The 22,809-nt window shown below is 37.8% G+C and overlaps 1 protein-coding gene across 1 annotated transcript in view; it reads right to left on the reverse strand.

Moving 5' to 3' along the window:
* Positions 1–22,444, reverse strand: part of LOC150084396 (cell adhesion molecule Dscam1-like) — a 343,756-nt gene extending 321,312 nt beyond the window's left edge. Inside the window, exon 1 of the mRNA XM_090375202.1 lies at positions 22,132–22,444. Within this exon, the coding sequence (XP_090231328.1) occupies positions 22,132–22,435 (304 nt within the window). The 5' untranslated portion in view covers positions 22,436–22,444. The remainder of the gene's footprint in view (positions 1–22,131) is intronic.
* Positions 22,445–22,809: the final 365 nt, after the last annotated feature.

Genomic DNA, 22,809 nt, shown 5'->3' on the forward strand with positions numbered 1-22,809 from the left:
GGAAAAGTTCATGAAACATGAGATCCATCCTTCTGTTCTTCATCTTCATTACTGTTCCAATCTGAAGTTGGGTCAGGTGAGTCAAAGCCTTCTATCTTTTTTTGTCTTCTATCATTCTCTCCCATCGATTCCCTTTGTCTCCACATCTTCTCTAATCTGATCTCACCACCTCTTCCTTGGTTTGCCTCTCGGCCTCTTCTTGTCCATTTTCATCTCCAACATTCTTCTTGGTAATCTGTCCCATTTCATTCTCTTCATGTGTCCAAACTATCGTAAACGTGATGTAATTATCTTCTCCCTCAGACTTTCTTCTCCAAATTCATTCTTATATCATTATTTCTTATTTTATCTATTACAGTTTTAGCTAGCATAGTCCTTAGCCCCTTCATTTCCATTGATTGTACTCTTCTAGAATCCATTTATTCATCCTCCACGTCTTAGAAGGATAGTTAAGTATAGGGACCAAATATGCCCGTTTATGCGTTCTGTTATTCCTCAAAATTTTATTATCGTGCCACCTGTTCCTTCTCTTTTCTACGTTCACTTTACTTTCATTCGTTCATTTTACTGATTCTCTTCAGGTTCTTATATATCTCAGTCAGGTTCCCGAAGATATCTAATTGATAGCTTTGCAGGCCGAGCTTTCTATGCCCTTTCTTTATATGGACATCGATTAGCAACCTTCTCCAATCCGGTTGCCTAATTTGAACCGTTCCTGGACTCCCTATGTCTTTCTTCAATTGTCCTTCTGAACACTTTAAGTACGTCTCGAAACACGGTGACATTCTTTTCCCTATATGCAAAGGTCTGTCCTGTATATCACAGACAAGATAACGGGTACCTTCCTAACCGTATGTTTACTTTGCATAGAAAATATTTCGTGTTCGAATCGTAATACCTAACTCTTTGTTGTTCTGAACCACTTTTAACTCCTCTCCTGGATTTTGGAACCACAGTGCAACTTCTGTTGCCATTTCGCAGACCATTTGTCCAACTGATCCAAGTCATTCCGAAGTAAAATAACCTAATTCTGGTAGTTAAATTCTCTTTCCTCCCTTTTAATTACCAGCTAACTTTGACAACTTCCTCTGCACTCTCTCATAAATGTCATTAAGAAAGATAAGAAACATAAGTGGTCCGAGTACCGATCTCTGAGGGACTCCAATTTTTTACGTTGGCCCACCTTGAGGTATGTCAAATTATGGCTGCTCTCTGTCTCTTGTCTTTTAACGAGCCCTTGATCCAACGAAGAATCTTACCAGTAATCCTAGTTTGCTTTAGTATATATAACAGCATTTTGTGGGGAACAGTGTAAAATGCTTTGCTAAAGTCAAGCTAAATAATGTCAGTGCTTTTTTATAAGAACCGTTTTATGACTTCGTCATAATCATTAATTAGTTTGGTCTTCACTAACCCATTCTGTGATCCATTAAAGAAACTCTTTTTATATTGATAATTCTGTATCGTAGCCTTAACTGCAGTCTCCATGATGTTTACCACCACCAAAGCCGAAATCACTGGTCTGTAATTGCTCATTACATCTTTTACACCTCCTTTGTGGATTTGATAGACGTTAGCGTTGTTCCACCCTGGGGGATCGTCTAGAAATCAAATGATGACCTCATTAACATTCCCAACGGGATGATGCAGTCTTTTCGGTATAACAGGATGCGTACCATTCATTCCAGGAATTTTACCTTCGCTCAGCTTCAGAACTTTTATTCCCTACTTCATTCTCCAAGATTGTTATATCACTTCATTTACAGCAGTATGACTTCATGTCACTGTTCCCTCGTGATTCCAACAACCTTTTAGCTGTAACTCTCGTTTACAAGGACCCTTCAACTTAGATTATTTAAGGGGCCCGATCAAGCAAGAGAGTTATCTGATTGACTCACTTCCTTGATGTATTTAACTACGAAAAGAACTCTATCACCATCTTTTAGCTCTGTTCGCTGGCAATTTCCATTATTCAGTTTATGTCTATCTTGTCCCGCGTGACAAAATTATCAGTGATTTTTTACGCATACCCTTATAATACTCATACAAATCAGTGTCCCACCATAATCTGTAACTGTCCTATGCTTTTTATTTTTGCTTAATTAAGCGGTTAATCTTTCTTGTCACCGAATTGGGTATCCTTCCTTTCTGGAACTTCTCAAAATGGAGTATGTGAATTTTCCCTTGTCGATTCCCTTGAATATTTCCCATAATAAATTCATTTCTAACGTCGTGTATTTGTTTCTCAAGAAATACATAATTTCGGCTCTTGAAATTGAACCTTTCACTTTTTCCTTCGACCTCAAAGCTCGTTATGTGGACACTACTCACTATCGATTCTTGCACTGGCAATTTTTGGATGCAGTTTGGATCTTTAGTGAGAACCAAGTCGGGAATATATTAGAGACCATTTTTGGAATAAATGGCAATCATCCAAATGACTCAAACTTCTGTTTCCATATGGCATATGGACAGTCCACGATTTCCAATATACACTCTGTGCTATTGAAATTGCAGTACCAGCCAGGAAGGAATGATCGAAGAGCATGCAAATAGACAGGTAGATGAGTTGCTCCGAGATATACAAATGATTAAAATACTGGACTAATCGGGCGGAAGCTTCGGCTGATATGAAAACGAACTTAGAGATCGTGGAGTTCAAAGCAACGCCTGTGTGAAGCAATCAGTAGGCTTCTGCCTCGCAGAAATCGACTTCAAATTGCAAGGAGTTTGTAGAGAAAGTCGAGACTTCACGTTCGACACCAACGTCAGCAAATCAGTGACTTCGACAGAGGGCGGATAATCGGCCTTCGAGAGATTCGATGGTTGATTCGTCGTGCAGCGGACGTGTGGGCCGTGACAATAACACAGTGCACAGATACTGGCAACAGCGGCTGCGGGAAGGTACGACTGCACGTCGAATGGGTAGCGGAACACGACGGAGGACTGCAGAACGAAAGGATTGGGTTATCCGTTGACAGGTTTACACCGCATTTCAGCTACGATGGCTACTATTCAGTGAGCAATGACATTACCTGGCTGTTACTTCATCACCTGCTGAACCATTGCACGCCGAGTACACAAGGAAGCCGCCGTACACACGGCCATTGGGTCGATTATCCCTCATCGTTGCACATCTTCAACAGCGTCTGGAATGGTGCTGCACATCTGGGATACAGAACAGTGTCAAATGGTCTTCAGCGATGAATCCCGCTTCTGCACGAGGTCGGATGATCGCCGCATACAAGTTTAGTTGATGATGTGGTGAACGTGATGATCGTAGAGCCATTGTAAGATGCCATACTGCACGTCTACTGGTGTTATGGTGTGGGCAGCGATTACTTTTGATAATCGGTCGTCGTTGGTGTTTGTCAATGACAATCTGACTGATCGCCGATATTTTGGAACTTATTCTTCCCTTTGTTACTGTGGTGCATGACGCCATTTTCTAGCAGAACAACATCCGAACGCAAGGGTTTCTTCTGAGTTTTCTTCGTGGTGCGGACTTACTGTCTTGGTCAGCCAGGTCTTGGGACTTCTCCCCCATCGAGTATGTGTGAGCCATGATTGGATGCCATCCGCAACCAGCATAGGCCACGGATTTTTTGCGGGACCAGGTGCAAGAGGTTTGGTAGGAAATACCACAGGAGGCTATTGGACGCTTGTACGACTCAATGCCGAGACGCTTAGTAGAGTCAAACGCATTGTTTATAATGTAACATTAGGAGTTTCCAGCCTTAAATTCTGCAGAAATCGAAGATGCTTGAAACGGATTGTTATTTGTAAGTGATACGTCTATATGGAAAGGTTGGGACCAAGAAGACAATCTGACGTGTACGCTAATACACTATACATATGGGATAAATAATTAAACGGGGCTCTCACTGTAAAAAGTAAATGCGGCTGCTATCACTAATTAATTTAGTAATGTCCTCGAATACTTATAAATTCCTAATGAAAACTGTTATTGCGGTATTTTGAAATCACAGATTTGATTTCAAATTCCATAAACGTCCTTCGTAAAATTTAAATATTCACAAATAATCCCTGTAGCATATCTTAATTTAATTAATGGACCCTTTTTCTCTTAATATCCCTCGCACACAAATTCTTATATTTCTACGAAGGCTGAGAAATATTAAGATGTTATGAGTTTTAATTAGATTTGAAAATTAATTAGGGAAAACTAATTGGATAATTTGCAATAAGAGCAGATTCAAAGGATGAATTATGTCGCATACACCAATTAAAATATTAATTACGAATTCAAGGATCAAAGCGAAGTTGGTGGGTAGTTGTTTAACGAGTAAGAAATTAAGTAGCATCCCTTTGCAGTCTGAACACTTTCTCAGAGATAGCAACAACACACTTGTAATTAAGGCTGAAGTTTTCCTTAATTATATTTATATCTGGAGTTAGATATATAGCTTCTCTTTTGATTGTAATTGCATAGTGCATGGTCTGCGATTACATCGTACTTCTCTAGACGTGTTAATGTACCACCTCTGAGAAAGATAATGGAAGGAGGAGGGCAGTCGGAGGTGTGATGGATAAAACAGAACAGTTGTTTCTGATTTCGTCTACTACAAGAGACGCAGACCTGCCTCTCCACTTATATTTTGAAATCTTCCTGAGGTTTTCTCTTTTATCGAAGAAAAGGTTTTCTAATAGTGATCAGTTTCATTGATCCTAAGGCAGCTTAAAGCTTGAGTATAGCTTGTTTACTTCAATAGTGTCCATTCATTACCCGTCCTAGTTTTCAGGAGTGTATTATATTAGAAGTATCTGATTACGGTTTAGCGTTTCCTCAACCGCTTAATTACACCAAGTTCATGTTTACAAGGGCTTTCTCTAGCAATCGATTTATCTCCCCTTCTTCCCTTCCCGCCCTCAAGAACTCCCTAATTGGTGTACATAGACACACGCGATACTTCGAGAAACATCCTCTTTTAACTGCGCCAATATTTATCCTTCTCTATCTGGGAGAAATTGGACTGAGAATTCTCCTGACCACATATGCTGAATGTTTGTAAATACATCGTGTAAGTGGCCCTTTCATTATATCAGTGGAAATCGTGCTAGATGAGTGTACTGTTGATGATAGATATGTGTACAGCGCATGAAGTAAAATAAATACATGTACACTAGATCAGTATCTGATTTTTGCGGATGCGTATTACTGGAAATATTGCAAATGTTATAAGAGAAGTCTTAATCTGAGCGAATGAAATTTAACTTAGTTATTCAGTGAGGTTTATTATTATTACTAGTAAGACCAATTGAAGAAAGAAGCGGACTTTTTCTTTCTTAGCCACAAACAAATATTCATAGTATTCCCATTCCATCAAATTCCGCTTTGAACTTAGCCACACTCACCGCCTCTGTCAAACTGGGAAGCAACTTATTCCAGTGTTCAACTACACGCTCTTAGGTGAAGTTCATGAGATCCGAACCCTATGAAATTTGTATCCCCTAGCTCCCGTCTTACCCACGAGGTAGAAAAGACCTCCCTCATTCATTTTACCAACTCTACAGTGCTTCATGCACAATTCAAATATCCCCTTAAGATGTCTGGTTGTTAAACTTTGTAGTCCATATCTTCTAAGATATTCTAAGCCGTTTCGTCGTATGTGCATCAACTTCCATGCATCACTAATCTAGTCGCCCTTCTTTGAACCCTCTTCAGAAGTTCTATGTCTCTTTGTAAGTGCGGTCACCAGATCTGAATTCCAAATGCGGTCTAGCCATCGTCTTGTGTAGACGGATAATGATGTCCTTCTCTTTATTATAGGACACCAAGTCTTAACTGCCTGTTAAAACTATATGGAACATTTAATGTCCGACTGAAAATTAATTCTGTCGGACATTCCGCAGAACCCCTAGTGGAACCCCAAGTTGCCCGCCACCACCACTCGGAGGTGAGCCAGGCTGCCCATTATACTCTGGCTGACCTTTGCCAGGATTGCCTGAGCTTTCTGACAGAGGCCAAGTTAAAAAAAAAAGTGGAAACATAAAACAGGGGTACAGGTTAGAAGGAAGAGAAATAGGGGAAAGGATGGCGGGCTAAAGTTGAGGAGCAGTCCGCACTTTGTGAGGTGAAAATAGGGGTCTGGGAGTGGGAATTAAAGTAGCAGGGAACAGGTGCCCCTGCATGATCACCAGAGGCCAGTGGACTCTGTATCCCGCACTCAGGAGTTCTCCAGAGTGCCAGCAATCCCGCACCAGAACGGTGCTGGTTGATCCTACCCTGTAAGGGGTTTGCAGCAGTATCCCGCACTCTGAGTGCCAGCGGTGTCCCTACCCTTAAAGGATTAGCAAGTTGTCAGGGCAGTGTCCTCTAGCAGAGAAGGAGCTAACCCACGCCAGTCTGATCCAGGCCTTGGGCAGCATGATCCAATGTTGTTCTCATTTCAGCAATCTTGGCTCGCCTCAGTGTGAAGATTTCCTGAGCATACACAGTTAGTGTCCTGTACGTGTTTTCATCGAGCAACAGCGAGGACTCTTGATTACGTGGATACCTTTGAATTGCGGTAATACTCTTTCAGTGTTTTTCACTCTTACCAAAATAACTTTGCATAAAGATACTGTTGTAGGATTTTATGGTTATCAGCGACTTAGACCATATTGCGCTGTATATATTATGTCTGAAAATTTTGTGTGTTCTGTGATCTATTTGCCTGTTTCCGGCAGAAAAAACCCATGCTACACTCGCCTGAGACCGACTAACTCGGTCACATTATGGAAAACCCCACAGGAACACCTCACATCATTCATTGGATTCTTATTCCACTGTACTACCGCGAGGGTTCATAAAGATGCACGAAATTGTATTCCTGCTTAGTTTAAATGTAAATGTTGCTTTCTTTTTGATTGACGTTTTAAAAGCCAATTGAAATGGAGATTGAACATAATTTCGCTTGTGAAAATTACGTTTACTTTAGTTTCAAAGACCACAGAACTCTGTACCTGCAATTCAAGCATTAAAGTAGAATGCAGTTAGTGTAATTATTGTTAATAAGAGTGAGATAAAAGAGAGCATTTGAATTCAAAACCTGTATAGATATTTACTTTGCACACTAACTTAAATGTTCGTCTTTTTTCAGTTACAAATCCTTCATATCCGTAATAAGCTAAGCAAATGTTGACACGCAAGATTTATTTTTATTGTCTATTCTGCACCTACTGCGTTAAATGGAGGTTATTAAGATTGCAGTTTAACAAGCATAAATGCAGTGTTTCTCTAGAATTGTAAACGATGAAAGTTTCAATAACGTTATGGACTTTAGTTTGCTACATATTTACATTTTATTATAGTGTAATCTTTGCACATTGCTTTTCATTAACTTTAATTGAAAAATTTTGAAATTTAGTAGAGCACACGGTAATTTTCACACCCCTTTTCGGGTCAATTAACGTATGGAGATGAGCGCAAAGTATGCGTTGCCCTCGAAGTACCATTCTGGAAGATAGCGACGTTCAAATAGTCTCGAAAGAGTTATTGGATTTTTTAAAATAGGTTGTTTGATGTGTTTGCTCCCTCTGGACCATTTTCGCTTTCGTAGATAAATTTCTTTCGGGCTCTTACAATCAGTCTATTAACAGCATCACTTCACTTGACGAAGGCTTGCATCCATTTACCTGATATATATCTCTGTAAGCAAATCGAACCATACGGATAGAGAAGATACGTGCAGCAAATTCATCTTCTAGTGATGGCCTTGGTGGAGTGTCATGACCCTTTTTTCGTGTTTGTCAGAAACTCCTTGAGATACCATTGGACATTTCAATATATATATATATCTCTTTGAATGTTATCATGATTATTGCACTTTCATTTTAACAATCTGAAGCATCGATATTAATGCTTCTTTAAGAGGAGAAATTCTCCTATTTCAAGATACGTTTTTATAGATTTTCAAGCAGCTCAGTACGTCCTTCTCTCAAAAATATCTGCCAAAACTAATGTTAAAAAATGATTTTCATTTGAAAACATCCTTTTATACTCTGGTAAAGCCCCAGACGTTTCCATCTAGAGAAGTTTGCATCTTCAAGTGAATAGGAAAGTTTATTTTCATATTTATGGAATAAATTGTGGGCTCATCCTTGGGCTGAATGATAGGATTTAATCCTTAGAGAAGACAACAGACTACTTCACCAGAACTTCTTCGTTTCAAAAGGAACGAAGTCGAAGTAACTGTCAAATTGGGCCGCATTATCCTCATCCTTTTTCGAAGTCCCAGTTCCTTCTAAAGAGGTCTTCTGTGGGATTTAGACCAGAACTCTGGGATATCAAGACAAATAAGGGAAATTAGGCTGTACATTGGGTGCGCGGGCAGCACAGTGGTATCGTCACCGTCCTTTCTACACTGGGTGGAGAAGGCCCGGGTTCCAATCCCGTCGATGACGCGAGGAACTTTAATAGGCTTTTTTTCACTTCGTGGCTGAGTTAGTCGGTCTCAGGCGTAGATAGCAAGGTTTCCACCCAGAAACTGGGCTTTTTTTCGTCCAGCAAAACAGGCAAATCGACCAGAGAACAAAAGCAATTTACAGACAAAATACATATATGGGTATATATTAGAAATAATGGGTGGCCCTAATAAATAATTTGATTTTTGTTTGTACCTTGGGTATTACATACAAGTGAATACTCTCAGATGGGGAGGGATGGTTGCAGGATAAATGTGCGGATGTTTGCTTGTTGGAACAAACTTCCATCTGTGCTGCGTAAGTGGGCAGTTTGAATAAATTCAAGGAAGAACTAGAAAGATTATTGTAGGGGATGGACAAATGATAATGGAAAGTTATTTTTTGATTGATGCTTTATAAGCTTGCTTTCTTGCATCGTTCCCCCACTGTTTCCCATCGCACTCGTGGGTGCCACAGTTGATATAATCACCATCCTCATCACACTGGGTAGAAAAGACTAGATTCGAATCCCGTCAATAACTCGAGGAATTTAAAGAGCCTTTTTCACAAGGTGGCTGAGTTAGTCGGTCTGAAGTGAGGGTAGCGTGGATTTTTTTATCTCTGAAACTCAGAGTTTTGTTCCATCAAACAGTAAATCGACCATAGAACACATAGTTTCCAAACATATTATACACGGCGCAATATGGTTGAGTTAGTCTCAGACGAGAATTACACCGATTATTCCGTAAATTCGATGCTTTTCATTCCATAAAACAAAAATAGATGCATCACTTTTTTTTCAGGAGGACCAGACCGCAATTTAAGCTCAAACCGACTAACCTGGCCACGGCATGGGAAAGACCTGACAAAAAACCCCATGAAACCCAAAGATAGTGATCATAAGCACTATTAATTTTTCTTTCGAAGGAAACTAACAAACTATTCCTTAGAGTTTGGGTTGGCGCACAACGATTGATGCTATCAAATTGTTACTTACAAATGCACGAACTTTAAGCATCAGTGAACAGACTGTCCGCATATAGAAATCGATTGAAGTGATTCAGTCGAACTTGTGTTACTTGGACAATCTGTTTGATCCATTATGCATTCTTGTTTGTATTCGATAACCGGGCTGGCTTCCTGAATAAATCAACATATCTTATATACGCGACTTTATTAAATTTGTTATATTATTATAGCTCATAAAGATTCTCACCAACGCTTTGAATTTAATAACTTACAAGAAGCTTTATGAACTATTAATGGGCCACAGCATTAGCGGCCTTTGTTGGGTGAATTATGCATGGTGCCCATTGAGCATAATAGAGTAGATGCTCGCTTTCATGTTTTTAACTTTTATGGCAAGTTCGTTCGATGATGATACTCTCATCATCGACAACCCCCCATTATCACTGAATTGATGGCCCATTTAAACTGTTAACCCTACACATAAATTTACGCGAGAAGGTGAAATTGACAGTTCCATCAATTTTATAAACTTGATTACCTCAACGCAGTTCTTTGGACCCACACGCGCATCATAAAAACAAATATTGGTATTTATTTGCGTTTTTATTATCCTAGTATTTTGTGTATTAAAATAGTTGTTTAATGGCCCACAGGGTTCTGATGTGTACGCAATAAATGGTCCCCCGTTGGGTTTCAGGTGAACGGGGCGAAAGACAAGACGAGGAGAGTGCCAATAGCCACTAGCGGCAGAAATCTGAACTCCAGATTTGTGAATACCGAACAAAAGGCTATATCGAAAGCAGAACAAAAAAAAAACAAAGATACAGTAATTTCCTTCTTGTTTAATTTATTTATTTTATCTTGCTTGTGCGTATAGTCGCATGTTTGTTTTTATGTATTAGCGGTCACGTGAAATGAAATCATGATCATCTCAAATGCCCTTGTAGGTGTTGTTGTATCAGCGACTAAATCCGTCATGCTTTGTGTGTGTTGTTTGGTCGATTTTATATTTTACTGGTAGAAAAAGACCATTCCACCCTCGCCCGAGACCGATTAACTCGGCCACGTGGTGAAAAAGGCTCATAAAAATTCCCCACGTCATCGACGGGACTGACTCAAATTCAGGTCTTTTCCACTCGGAGTGGGAGGACAGTGATCCTATTAATTGTGCTGCCACCGAGGGCCCTCAAGTGTGTGTGTGGGGGGGGGGGGCACATTATATACGACTCAATATGGCCAATAACCAATCATCTGAATCGAATATACTACTGTATTTTAGTATTGACCACTCGGATAACTCCTTTATCTTCTTGCGCATTTCTACAGAGCATCCGAAAACAGAATTTTAAAGTAATGGATAAAGTTTTTCTCTGCTGCTTCACTGGACCGCGTAGACCAATCTAAGAGTTAAAAAGTTGATTCAAGTATAGAGTTCTGTCTGCTGCTGTTGCATATTAAACACAAAAAGAGCTTAGGCCAAGATAAATAAGTATCTTGCGTATTTCTACAGAGCATCTAAAATCTCAAATTCTAGGCTTTCTTCTTTCTCTTGAAATTTTATAACTCCGTTTATCCTCTTATGTTAAAGTGTTGAAGTTAGCCATTAATTACCCGCTTAATAAATAGCTCGTATTCTGTTAAACATTGCTATGGCTTTAATTCTTCAGATACGCCAAAAATCCCTAGATACTTCCTTAAGAAAGTTGTTTTTGGTGTAGTTAATGAACCCTCCTGAGTGAGTTTGATGGTTTTACTAAAACGAGACTGACAGTGCGTGATGGCTCCTTAAGCTGGAGCAAACGAACTAAACTTACTTTACGACAAACATAGGGTTGTAAACCTTCTACGACTTTATCTCAATAATTAAGAATCTCAAGGAAAAAGGTAATTTGCCACGTGAATTATTTTTAACTTAATTACGTTTAGTTTCATTGCCGTAGACAAAAGCATAATTGAGAATTTATCCCTATAATCGGAAACATTTATTGGTGCTTTTGTGGATGGCATCCTCTCTGATAACCATCTATGTCGTAGAAACAAAGTCTATCTTCCATTCCCATCTAAAATCAATTACTTTCGCGCAAACCGATTATTTATTTTGATTGCGTTTTTTATCCACCAGTTTTGAATGACAAAACATGGCACAAAAATCCAAGTCATGGTGAGTAGATAATGGTAATGAGTCTCTAAAAAAACCTTCGTTAAGCTTGCTTTGAAGATTAATCACCTTAGTTCTTACACAGTAGTGATGGATAGAGTTTGGGTGAGGCAGCGTTCCGTTGTATAGCTTCAGGCGTTAATCCAAATTCGGTTAATAATAAATCACCTTTTTTGTACACTAACTAACGTATTTGAAGAGAAATTTGGTTTTTCAAAAAAAAAAGGGTGTAAACACTTCAGACTGACATTACTCCACCCCTCTCAAAGTAATTTGGTGGCTCATACTTAGAGCTGTCTGCAATATCCAAGGGTGTACATGTTAAACAGTAGCGCTATTAATTAAATATGAGTGCAAAATAACAGGCAAGTTTTTAAGGGATTTAAGCATTTTTTTAACATAAAGAATGCGCTTCTTCTAAGCTGTGCTTTGCTAATTTTCCTTCTAATAGGAATATTGTGTGTAGTCTGTGGTTTGTAATAGTTTTCCTGCTTTAAATTAGAAAAATATCAAAACACCTTGAGTTTTAGGGCAACCATTATGATTAAATCAATCTTCTGATGCAGTTCGCGTGTCTCATCTACTGAATAAAGAAACAGAGGATTGCTCAATACTTAATTCTCACTGATTAGGTACACATTACAGATAGATAGCGAGTTTCATCCTGTGTGACATTTCTTCATGCAACATTCCACAATACTGTTGCACATCTAAGATGAGCAACAGTATTGTGGAATGTCAGACTTTAAGTAAGTCTTTCCTGTACACTGCCAATACCTTTCTCCAGTTCTTGTACCACGACCAACGTAGCCCTTGTGGATAGTACAGTTGGTAGAATCCGCCGTCCTCCCCACACCGGGTGGAAAAGACTTGAGTTCGAGTCGCGTCGATGACGGGAGGAATTTTTATGAGCCTTTTTCACAACGTAGCTGAGTTATTCGGTCTCATACATGATTTTTTCTCCCGGAAACTCTGGTTATTCGTCCAGCAAACAGAAATTCGACCTCAGCAATTTACAGAATCCTAAAACCCTACAACAACAACGACCAACGTGAGCCTTGAGTTGACATTTTAACCATCCAGCCTCAGAGAACGCAATAATTCATCCCAGATCAAATTTCCTGCAGTATACTTGAATAGCAGGTATTGCATTCTCTTAGAAAGACACGCATATCTTTTCTTGCACACACACACTTCTGCTCAACCTTCTAAATCAAGCATTAGCACTCACCACAGGAACAGTTTAAATTGACATATGCCTTGATTAGTTTCTTAAAAGATAATCTCAAGGTTTTTATACTTAAATGATGCTCGACAAAAGTTTTCGACTTATTCCTCCTAGGTAAATTTCAAAAACGAAAAGCGCAGGTTTATATAAAAAAGAGGAAACGTGTTCCATATAGATCTGTGCAGTAACGACTCCATTTTCTGATTTATTGGATTGTATACAGTTACTTTATTGATTTTTCCTCTATGTTTTCGACCATATTTCTTTTGCCCTGGACCATTTCAAAGGTGGAGTGAAGTCTTCAAGTTATATTTCATACTCTAAACGTGCAGCAAGAAGGTTTGAATCAACAAACACTCCTATTTTATTTAAAACGTCGATACCTTTGTGATTAGTCTGCAATATTTCTTCGGTACTGAATTGCATGCATTATTCAGAACATTAATACACGAATTTCCAATACTACCATGATCCATTCTGGTAATGTTTTGCATTGATTTATTATCCATTCAACCCGAAATACTTCGTTATGTAAACATTTGCTCTCAATATTGGAAAACTGATTTTCAGAAGTAATGTTTGAAAAAGTGAAAAATTCTCGTACGTTTCCAACAAAATGCTTAATCGACTACTTGTGTTTTTTTTCTGAAATATTTTTGAAGGCTGCAGAAGAAAGTGCTTTTGTTAATTTTCTTTGAACGAGCATAAAAGTGGTTTAATCAGCGAAACATTAAAATCCACTTGTCTCAGTAGGTACAAAAGCGTCTTTTTCTTGTACAATTTCAAGATTTCCTCCCATTTTATTTGGTTATCTTAGATTTCCCGTCGAGGTAACTATGGCCATCAGGGGTCAGTCTCTTGCACCTGTATATTTTGGGCATTTTGTAGTGGTCATATAATTTAATATTGGAAATCACGGCATGGATATGTTAAGTTGAATCTTGTCTGACCGATATGATTAGCTGCTGTCTTGCAATAACAAATAAACTATGCACACGGTAATTTTGACATAATGCTGTGAAAATTGGAGCAGTGTGACTTTAAAGTCAAGTTACTTCTATGAATAAACGGTTGGTTGAGTTGCAGAAGACATAGAGTGATAAATTGCCGACCCTGCTCTTCTTTGTCTGATGTTATTAGTGCAGTCCGTCATGGTACAGTGGTAGGGCCCTTGGTGTTTGCAATATTTATTGATGAAGGCATTAATGATGACACAATGGTTTGCAGGGTTATTAATGAAAACAAACAAGGCTTGATACTGCTGGAAGACCTAAAAAGAATAGACAGGCGGTCTGAAAAGCACCAATTGACATTACATTGATAATGCAAGGTGCTGCATGTGGACACCAGTAATCCCAGAATAACATGCTAGTTAGGTAGTATCACACTGAAGTAGTGGAGAATAAAAGAGGTAATTGTACAGTCCGATTTTAAGTTCTGTGAGCAGTGCAGACAGGCTGCTAGAACAGCTCATTTAGTTCTATCAATGATGTATAGGATTTTTCCGGCATGAACAAGGTTGTGATTATCCCATTCTATAAGGTAATGGTTGGGTCACATCTTCAGTACTGCATTCAAGCCTGATAGCCACTTTTTAAGAAGGACGAAGATCTCTTGGAACAGGTACAGAGAGATAATACTAGAATTATGCAATTTAGAAGTCACCGGATGGACCCAACAAAACGAAATGGGTGCATTCAAATTTCTACAATGGACCTATGGTGGATTCCGTCGAAATAGTGATGACATCAAAGACCTCCTGAGCAACCAGATTAGTCAACAGCAAAAATGGGTACTCTTGCTACAAATGACTTAATTTCTGCACATTCGAGCTCTTGGAAACTAGGGGACACCGGATTGAAGTGTCTAAGGTTTTAAATGAATTGAGTAGCTTAATGATAGTGGCATTCTAATTCTTTACGGAAAACACACACAATGAGACATTGATTGAAAAAGGATGGTTGTAGGATAGTTGTGCGAAAATTTGTTTTTAGCCAGAGAGTAATTGATTGCTGGTACAAATAACTATCTGGTGTTGTGGAACATTTAAAAATATACATACATATTGTTAGCGTGGATAGACAAATGAGGTGGGTAGTGTTTCTTTTTTTTTTCTTTCCTTTTTTGTCCGATGCTGTATAAGCTTGGTTTCCTCGCATCATTTTCCACTATTAATAATGATTTCGTGCGTTTTTGGGATGAAAAACCACGCGAATTTTTCCCGAGGCTGATTAATTTTACAATTTTTTTCTAAAATTTAAATAAAATCGTCCATAAAAGTTCTCTTCAAGATTGGATTCAAATCCAGTTCGTTCCCAAATCGTGTGGAAGGACACTGATCTTAACCGCAGCGGTGACTACAAGGACTTACAAACTCTGACCAAATCGATTATAGTTTAACTAACCTAATGTTTTTTCCCATATTGATTGTCCGAGACTGAATATATTTGACTGACCCATTTTTCCGAGGTTCTAATAAAACGTTTACTAGGAGTAAACATTTCTGTAAGAAATCGTTTATTTTTGACAATTTGTTAAACTCCAAGGTCGCTTATGAACAAAACAATAACGGTCTCTCCAAAGTTCGCGTGGATAGCCTTTACAAGGCGTCAAATAAATCGCTATCGGGCCCAAACCCGTCTTCATTTGTGCAATTAGTCACTATTCAATTTTTTTCCCTCTCCTACTCTCCTTGCGCATTCTGTTTTATATATTTGAGCCATTTCTGCTTTTAAGAGCCCCTATAATTCACAAAAAGAATGATGGCCCAACTAATTCAACTAACCAAATAACTATGGCATTCATTTATTTTCATTCAGCTATGCACGGAATGCTTCGTTACGTTTATTTTATAGAGGGTGGTAATAATTTCGAAGTTCTAATGGCTTCCGGTTGCTAGGAAACTTAAGTTTTTGCCATTATAACCAACAACCACGATATATGGTAGTAGCCGTAAGTTAGACGCGATCCTCATTTTAGAGACATTAAATTCAAAATGTTACACCAACTTATTATGGAAAATACAAAACTCTACTTAAACTTATATTTTAAGAATTTTATCCCTCTCTACATGTGCAAAGTAGTTTCGTTTTAATCCCAACAGCAGATGGATTACTGTTGTCCATAACAAAATGGCAAACCACTTTGTGCTTAATGAGCCAAAAGTGAAAATTTCTCTTCTTAAACTTCCCCGTAAGCCACTTTTCCCCCTCCCCTCCTCCTCCTCCTTCCTCTAGAAGTGTAATTAAACAAATAGCTCATAATGATAGCGAGTTGTTTAATGTTCTGTAAGGGCGAAACTCTTTTTAACGGATGAAAATTTAAAATTTCTAAAGGGGCCGAGATAACATAAATTACTCGCTTAAAAAGACAGGTAGAAGGAAATAATTGGGTGGCTTAGTTGGGATTAATGGATCAGAAAGGGTTTCATTAAGGAAAAGATTTAAATTAAGTTCTGCTATTCTGGTTTAACTTTTTAGCTTTGCAATATCGATTTTTACATTTTTATATATTTCTCTTCTTTTTTCTAATGTAAAATACGAACAACGAAAAATAAAATCTAAGGAAATCCATTTGAATGTTATTTATTTCCTCAAGAGTTCCGTAAGACTTGGTAATTAAAGTTTTTAGAAAAAAAAAATACGAAATGGGTATCTTGTATCTACAAATATCCATTAAGTTTCTTTATTAATGTACCCAGAAATCATTACTGAGAAACTAGGTTAATATTTACTGTCCTGTGTTTCGTAAAACAGCTTTTAATTAAAAGTACAAAAACTGAAATATTTTAAGCAGTAATTCAAGTTTAAAAAAAAAAAAAAAACTGTTTTTTTGATTGCTGTTATTATTTCTTTTATAGATTTAGATTTATTGTCTTACAGTACATTAAATAATCCATTTTATAGAATGTGGATGCTCTGGTTTAGATTTTTTGTACTTTTTAATTCATTGAAATTAATAAATCAAAGGAGACATCGAAAAATATCTTTATCGAATAGCAAACGACACTGATACATAAAGCAGACGAAGAATAGGTTTGTCTAAAAATATCAGGAAACGCGTCTGCTCTTTCACGCGATTACCTGCACGCGAAAGGCATTTGTTCGTCTGCGTGAAACCTACAAGACCCGCAATATTACCAAAATAGGTATTTATTATATTTTCTTTTATATCCGAAATAAAAGGCATTTTCTTTTTAATATTTTAGTTAGTATATATTAGAAAAAGCTGTTTTTGTCGCACAATAGAACCAGTTTTCCTTATCTCCTCTTGCTTATTTCATTTATTTGACCGGCATTTTAATCTTTTTCGCTTTAGGAAACGCAGCAGAAAAGTTCTATCTGGGGAACCTATAAACCTAACAATGGCCCTTTGAATAGAGACCTTAATTGTATATCTAATTCAACTGGGAATCGCATTTTTGAAACTTTTGTAAAGATATTTAATTAGATGTTCTTTTGTGAAGAGGAAACTGACCAGTTTAGAGTACGCTGGTAAATAAGTATCTTGGAAAAGAAAAAAAAAACATACTTCAGAACTTTTGGATGGCCTGAAACTAGTAATTGTACAGATGAACAGAACTGTAGTGATTATTTTAATCACCTTGTGGCATGAACAAAAGGTCTTCTTAACTGTCTTTTTCTACGCTGGCTTATTTTTCTTTTCTGGCTCGGTATTATCGGTACACCTTGGCTCTACCTAATTTAAATGTTTATGCGGGTATTTATTCTCTTTGGAATTTCTGTCCGCTTCTAGTGGAACATTCTCTAACTGTGCAAATGCACATCTACATTTGCAACAGTGCGTGATTAATTATTTCAATGTGCAGGGTCGCTGTTCTAAGTGAAGCGAGCTTTGATATCGGTGTTCAAGGATAATAAATCAGTATGCTGACAATTGTTAATGGTAGGATGGAAAAGCGGATATCATAGCTCCAACGATGTGTTCCCAACTAAGAGATGCAGTTGAATACTGATAAGGTAAATGGTTGAAACATGACTGCTGTGTATAATATGCTGGCACCTTTAATCTGTTCAATAATGAAATTGCAGAAAATTGTAGAATATTAAATAGAATAAAATGATTTGGAATTCGCGATTTTTGAATGCAATTTTACCTTTCACAATTTGTTTGATCTTCAAACTTTGCATTCGATTCTCTTTCCCATGGCAACGCAGTATCCACCCTCATAATCCGTTGCCTTATATTAAAAAAAAAAAACAGAAGATATTAGACTTTAATTCCATCACCGTAGAACTCTTTTTCATGTTTTGCAGTTAATAATCTAAAAGATTTCCCTGCAAATCTCTATCATTAATAGATTTTAATGGCCATAGGTGACCTCATTTTGAAACGGAAAAGCGATTTGTGGGTTAATACCTTCAGGCTCTCTCAATTTCTTTATTGACATGACGCTGTAGGAAAGTCCACGGCGACTGGCTGACAGTCGATATTAGAAATATTAGCGTAGTACGGGTTAATAAAAAGGAATTAGTGCCAATAACTAACTGAAGTTTTGTCCGATCTATAACGCAGAAATTAAAAAAAAAACTCCTTTAATATCGCGGGGTAACGCTGTGGGTAGCTTCGTTGCTCTTTCGCATCGTGTGGAAAATGGGTTCGATCCTTTATGGACAGGACGAATTCTTATAGGACTTTTGGAAGTCTATCTAGGTGCAGTCTATTATCAATGAATTGCCTTTTTCTTCTACTCGTGGCCCCAATGGAATTCCCGAGTTCTTTCTCAACCTATTTACTCCATACCTTTTAGAACCTACTAAATATACAAAATATGTCTCTTATGATGGACTATTCATATTTTGCATTCTGTCCCTACAATTTCAATTCTGACGTCTGTCAAACCTTATGGGTCCATAGGCTTCCTGTTTGCTCAATATTTTTTAAAAACTTCTGCATGAAATTTCTGAAAGCTTCCACCTTTCACCGTACATCTCATGTCATACCAACTGCTGCGAATTCACTGTGGGATAAACTAGAAATAGATCGCTTATTATGTTTAAACTCAAACCAGTTCAGCCGTGCAATCTACTACCTTAACAGAATTCCACGCAGATTATTCCATCGCTATATAATGCCTTAATTCATCAGAGCAGCATAAGGATCTGGGAGTAGTTCTAAACTTTGCTCCCACTTTCATCGGAATAACGTAAAGTTATTCCGATGTCTCTATTGCATTCGGAATAACGTAAAGTTATTCCGAATGCAATAGAGAACGAATCCACCTAAAAATGTCCACGACCTTTGCTAGTGCTTTCTTTTTATATGTGCCCTGCAGCCATGTTTCCCCTCCTTCCCGATTAGAGGGAAAACTTGAGTCTTGTGATATTTTCCTCGTTGTCGTTTTGCCTTTATTATTGGATCCCCCAAAGCAGAAAAAGCGATAATTGGATAAAAGAAGTTTCACTTTATACTGTTAACTGCCTATACGCAACCTCTAAAACCAAATCATTGCAATAAAGGCTTTAGTTAGAGCAGAATACTAACATTATGTTCAACCCAATAATCTTAATTCTAATTCAAAGAAGGTAATCTTAATTCTAACTTAATTTAGCCAAACTATTATAGCATTTTTTCTGAGTAACCATGACAGTTAACACAGTACATGAGGAATCCGAAAAGTTTCAAGGGGTCATTTGCAATGACTGTCATCAAATGAGGTTATTACAAGAATCACAGAATCTGCAGTGCTTTCGAGCCTTTACCACTTGTCTGTAGGCTCATTAGGATGTGTGATGTCTGCCGAGGACGTGACTCTTCTGCTCTCTGAGCTCAAGTACTGAGTATGAACTCTAGCAAAGCGGAATATTTCGAGGGATCCCCTATTAGCCTGTGACAAGAATCCTTTAATTATCCCTGTTTATTACCAGCGTTGCACTCTGTATTTTGTACATTAGTGTTTCGTTACAGCGTAAATCGTGTTCTTTCTTTGACTGAGTCGAAGAAAGTCAAAGAAATCTTTATTTTCATTTTCATTTTAGAAAATTATACACAACAGAATTGTGTATACTTTTCGAAAATAAAGGAACACTATAATGTGTCTGTAAATTGCTTGAGTTCTGCCGTTGATTTTTTATTTGCTGGACCTAAATCCGGAGTTTCCGGGAGAAAATCCATGTTATTAAGCATAGGACCTTATGGGTCGATGAACGACCCATAAAAAGACCCATAGAATTGGGACTTTTTCACAACTCAGCCACAATGTGAAAAAGATTCATAAGAATCCTGGCCTTATTTACCGGGTCTTTTCCACACGGTTTAGGGAGAACAGTGATTAAACCAACTGCACTACCCACGAGGGCTCAACTGGAAGAGAAAAATGGATTACAACCAATTAGTGGCTGAAATTATGAACTCTGATATAGTAGAGGCGTTCAAGCTGTGCATAAATTTGCAGTCAGTAACACGTGTTTGGAGATCCACATTGAAATACCTCCCTCTTTCAGGCCCCTGCTTATTCTGTAAATATCGAAATTATCAGTCGTGATTTCCCATTCCCGAATTCCTTCAAGCAGCTAAGTTTCAGTAATCCAAGGAGTGAACCTCGAAGTCTTGAAATTTTGTTTACAATTTGGTTCTGACAGCAGAACCAAAACAAAATTTAGAATCTCCCTGAGTTCATTTAGGAGGACGAACGTATTGGTGATTAAAGAGCAGCAATTTGCAATTTAAGCTGTTAATGGCTAACTTTTGGAACTATCGCTGAACTTCGGAGTAACGCGTGCAGCTTGGAATAGACGAATAATAATGCTCCTAGGCCAATACTCATCGAGAGTGATTTGCCTTTCATCGGAAAAGGAACAGGTGATCACAAATGGGTAAAATGAGGGGAACTTAGTTTTAAAGACCTCTGACAATAGTTGAAATGGCTAATCAAGCCTTTAGTTAATTCTTGAGATCATCCTGTTCGGTATTGGGATTAGTCCAGAGAAAACAAATTCCCTCTGGACTAAGTCCAAAGGGACTTAGTTCGTGTGACCAGAGTTCGGATTCTACTGTTATGAGTAGAATCTGTGTCAAAGACAAATGTACTTACGAGATCCTTAGTCGCTGTCAAGCGGTGGCCAATATCAGAATCCCGATTTTAGCTCAATTAGGGGAATATTTAATTAGTTTTGAGTTCAAAAACAGTGGTCACGAAATGTTTAAGAAATGAATGTTGTTAGTTGGATCATCTTTGTGTTTAAAGGTCGGTTCGAATGTTTTACAGGATTTTCAATGGGATATTATCTTTTACACAAGTCAGTGATATTTCGCTACCATGGAGATCAAAGCGGAAGTGGTAATAACAAAGAGAGAGAGAGAAAGAAAATACAACAAAAAAAGAAAATGATAAGAAAAAGGAGAAAAATGTTTTTAAAAAATATATATAAGAAAAAATATGGGAAAATAATACGATATAAAGAATAAGAAAATATATCCTCGTAGGAAAATTACTACGGCACCTCTAAGCCGATTTTCCTAAGCTCGCGGTAGTGGAGTTAGTTGTCTGATCTGAAGGCGCACCCCACAATAAATTGAGCTTCTGGGCATGTAAGAGAATAGGAAGAGAGCCGGCACTACTTAGTTTACAGAAAACTGTACTTTGTTAGCATTTGTATTCCTTCGGAGATGGATGGATTTGTATCAACAAAAAAGAGGATAATCTTCTAGAAACCAAATGAGAGGCTGCATCGGTGCCAGTCATACAAAGGGCTGTTCATCAGAGAAAACAGACTACCCAGAAAAGAAAGGTGATCTCTGACAGTGTCGCCAAACATCCTAAATTTGGCATGCTGTTGTTGTAAGGATCGAAACATTTATTAATTCAGAAGCTTATAGTTCCAAATTTTTAAACAAAATAGCTATTTTGTAAAGAAAGAAATATCTAAACTAATAATTTCTAGTTGACTTCATTTATAATTTTCTCTTTGTTTTTCTCTTGTTCTTTTTTTCTCTGTTTCTCTCTCTTTTGAAATCTTACGAAATTATAAATTACCAAAACGGAAATTAGCTTTTACACGAGGCAGCCCATTACTTTCCTTTATCGAATTTAACAGCTTACACTTTAATCTGTGAATTATTTAAGCGATGGCTTACCTGGCAGTTCACTTTAGATTGGTTCATTAATTATGAAGAAATAGGCCTAATGAACACACTAGGTACAGGAAAAATGATGTAACTTTAGCTAATCAGGTAGGTAAGATAGCTTAGCGCCACTCTATTAGATTGATGGGACATCTTGAACAACAAACAGAAGAAGCTTACTGAATGTATAAAATATTAAGTACAGTAATTTAAAAATGAAACTCAATCGAAGAAGAAATCGTACAGAAAGACCTTATTATGCAAATTAGTTGGAGTTTTCACTCACCTGCTCTGACATTGACATCCCTACTGCCAATCGTCCCGGCACTGTTGGAAGCCGCACATCGATACACCGTGGCGTGAACATCTTGTCGATAATCTTCGGCTCTAAAAGGCGGAAAAACTAAAGATCCATCGGGTCGAAGCTGGCGTAGGCCTGTAATATCGTGAATAGTCAGACCATCGTGCTTGATCCATGATATCACTGGTTGTGGTATTCCTGTAGCCGTGCATGGGATCACTATGCCGGTGGAGTTGTAGAACAATATTCTTCCTGGAGGTTCTATCACAAAACTTGGTCCAACGTCCATACGGTTGCCATTTTTACCTAAGGAAACAATGTGGATATTCAGATACCGAAAGTGATTGGGAACTTAATAATTGAAACTGATTACTGCGCAACTTACTCAATGCCCAACAGAAAACAATGGAAACCCATGAGAGAATTAAATAAACTCTCATTGGAAGAGATGGTATTCAAAATTAGGTTAATATGAAGATGTATAGAGGTATTTTACTTGACTCCAAGCCCAAACAGCATCTCGTTAGAGGGATACTGTTTGGCCTTACAGTCAGATAAAGTACCTCTGTGCGTCTTCGTATTAATCTAATCTATTTAATCGCCAAAGGAAATAAAAGTTTTAGAGGTCTTTTGTCCTTAATTTATGCTTTCATAGTATATGGT

Source organism: Mastigoproctus giganteus, chromosome 6, assembly GCF_048544385.1.
Source record: "Mastigoproctus giganteus isolate SK-2022 chromosome 6, ASM4854438v1, whole genome shotgun sequence".
Lineage (NCBI taxonomy): Eukaryota > Metazoa > Arthropoda > Arachnida > Uropygi > Thelyphonidae > Mastigoproctus > Mastigoproctus giganteus.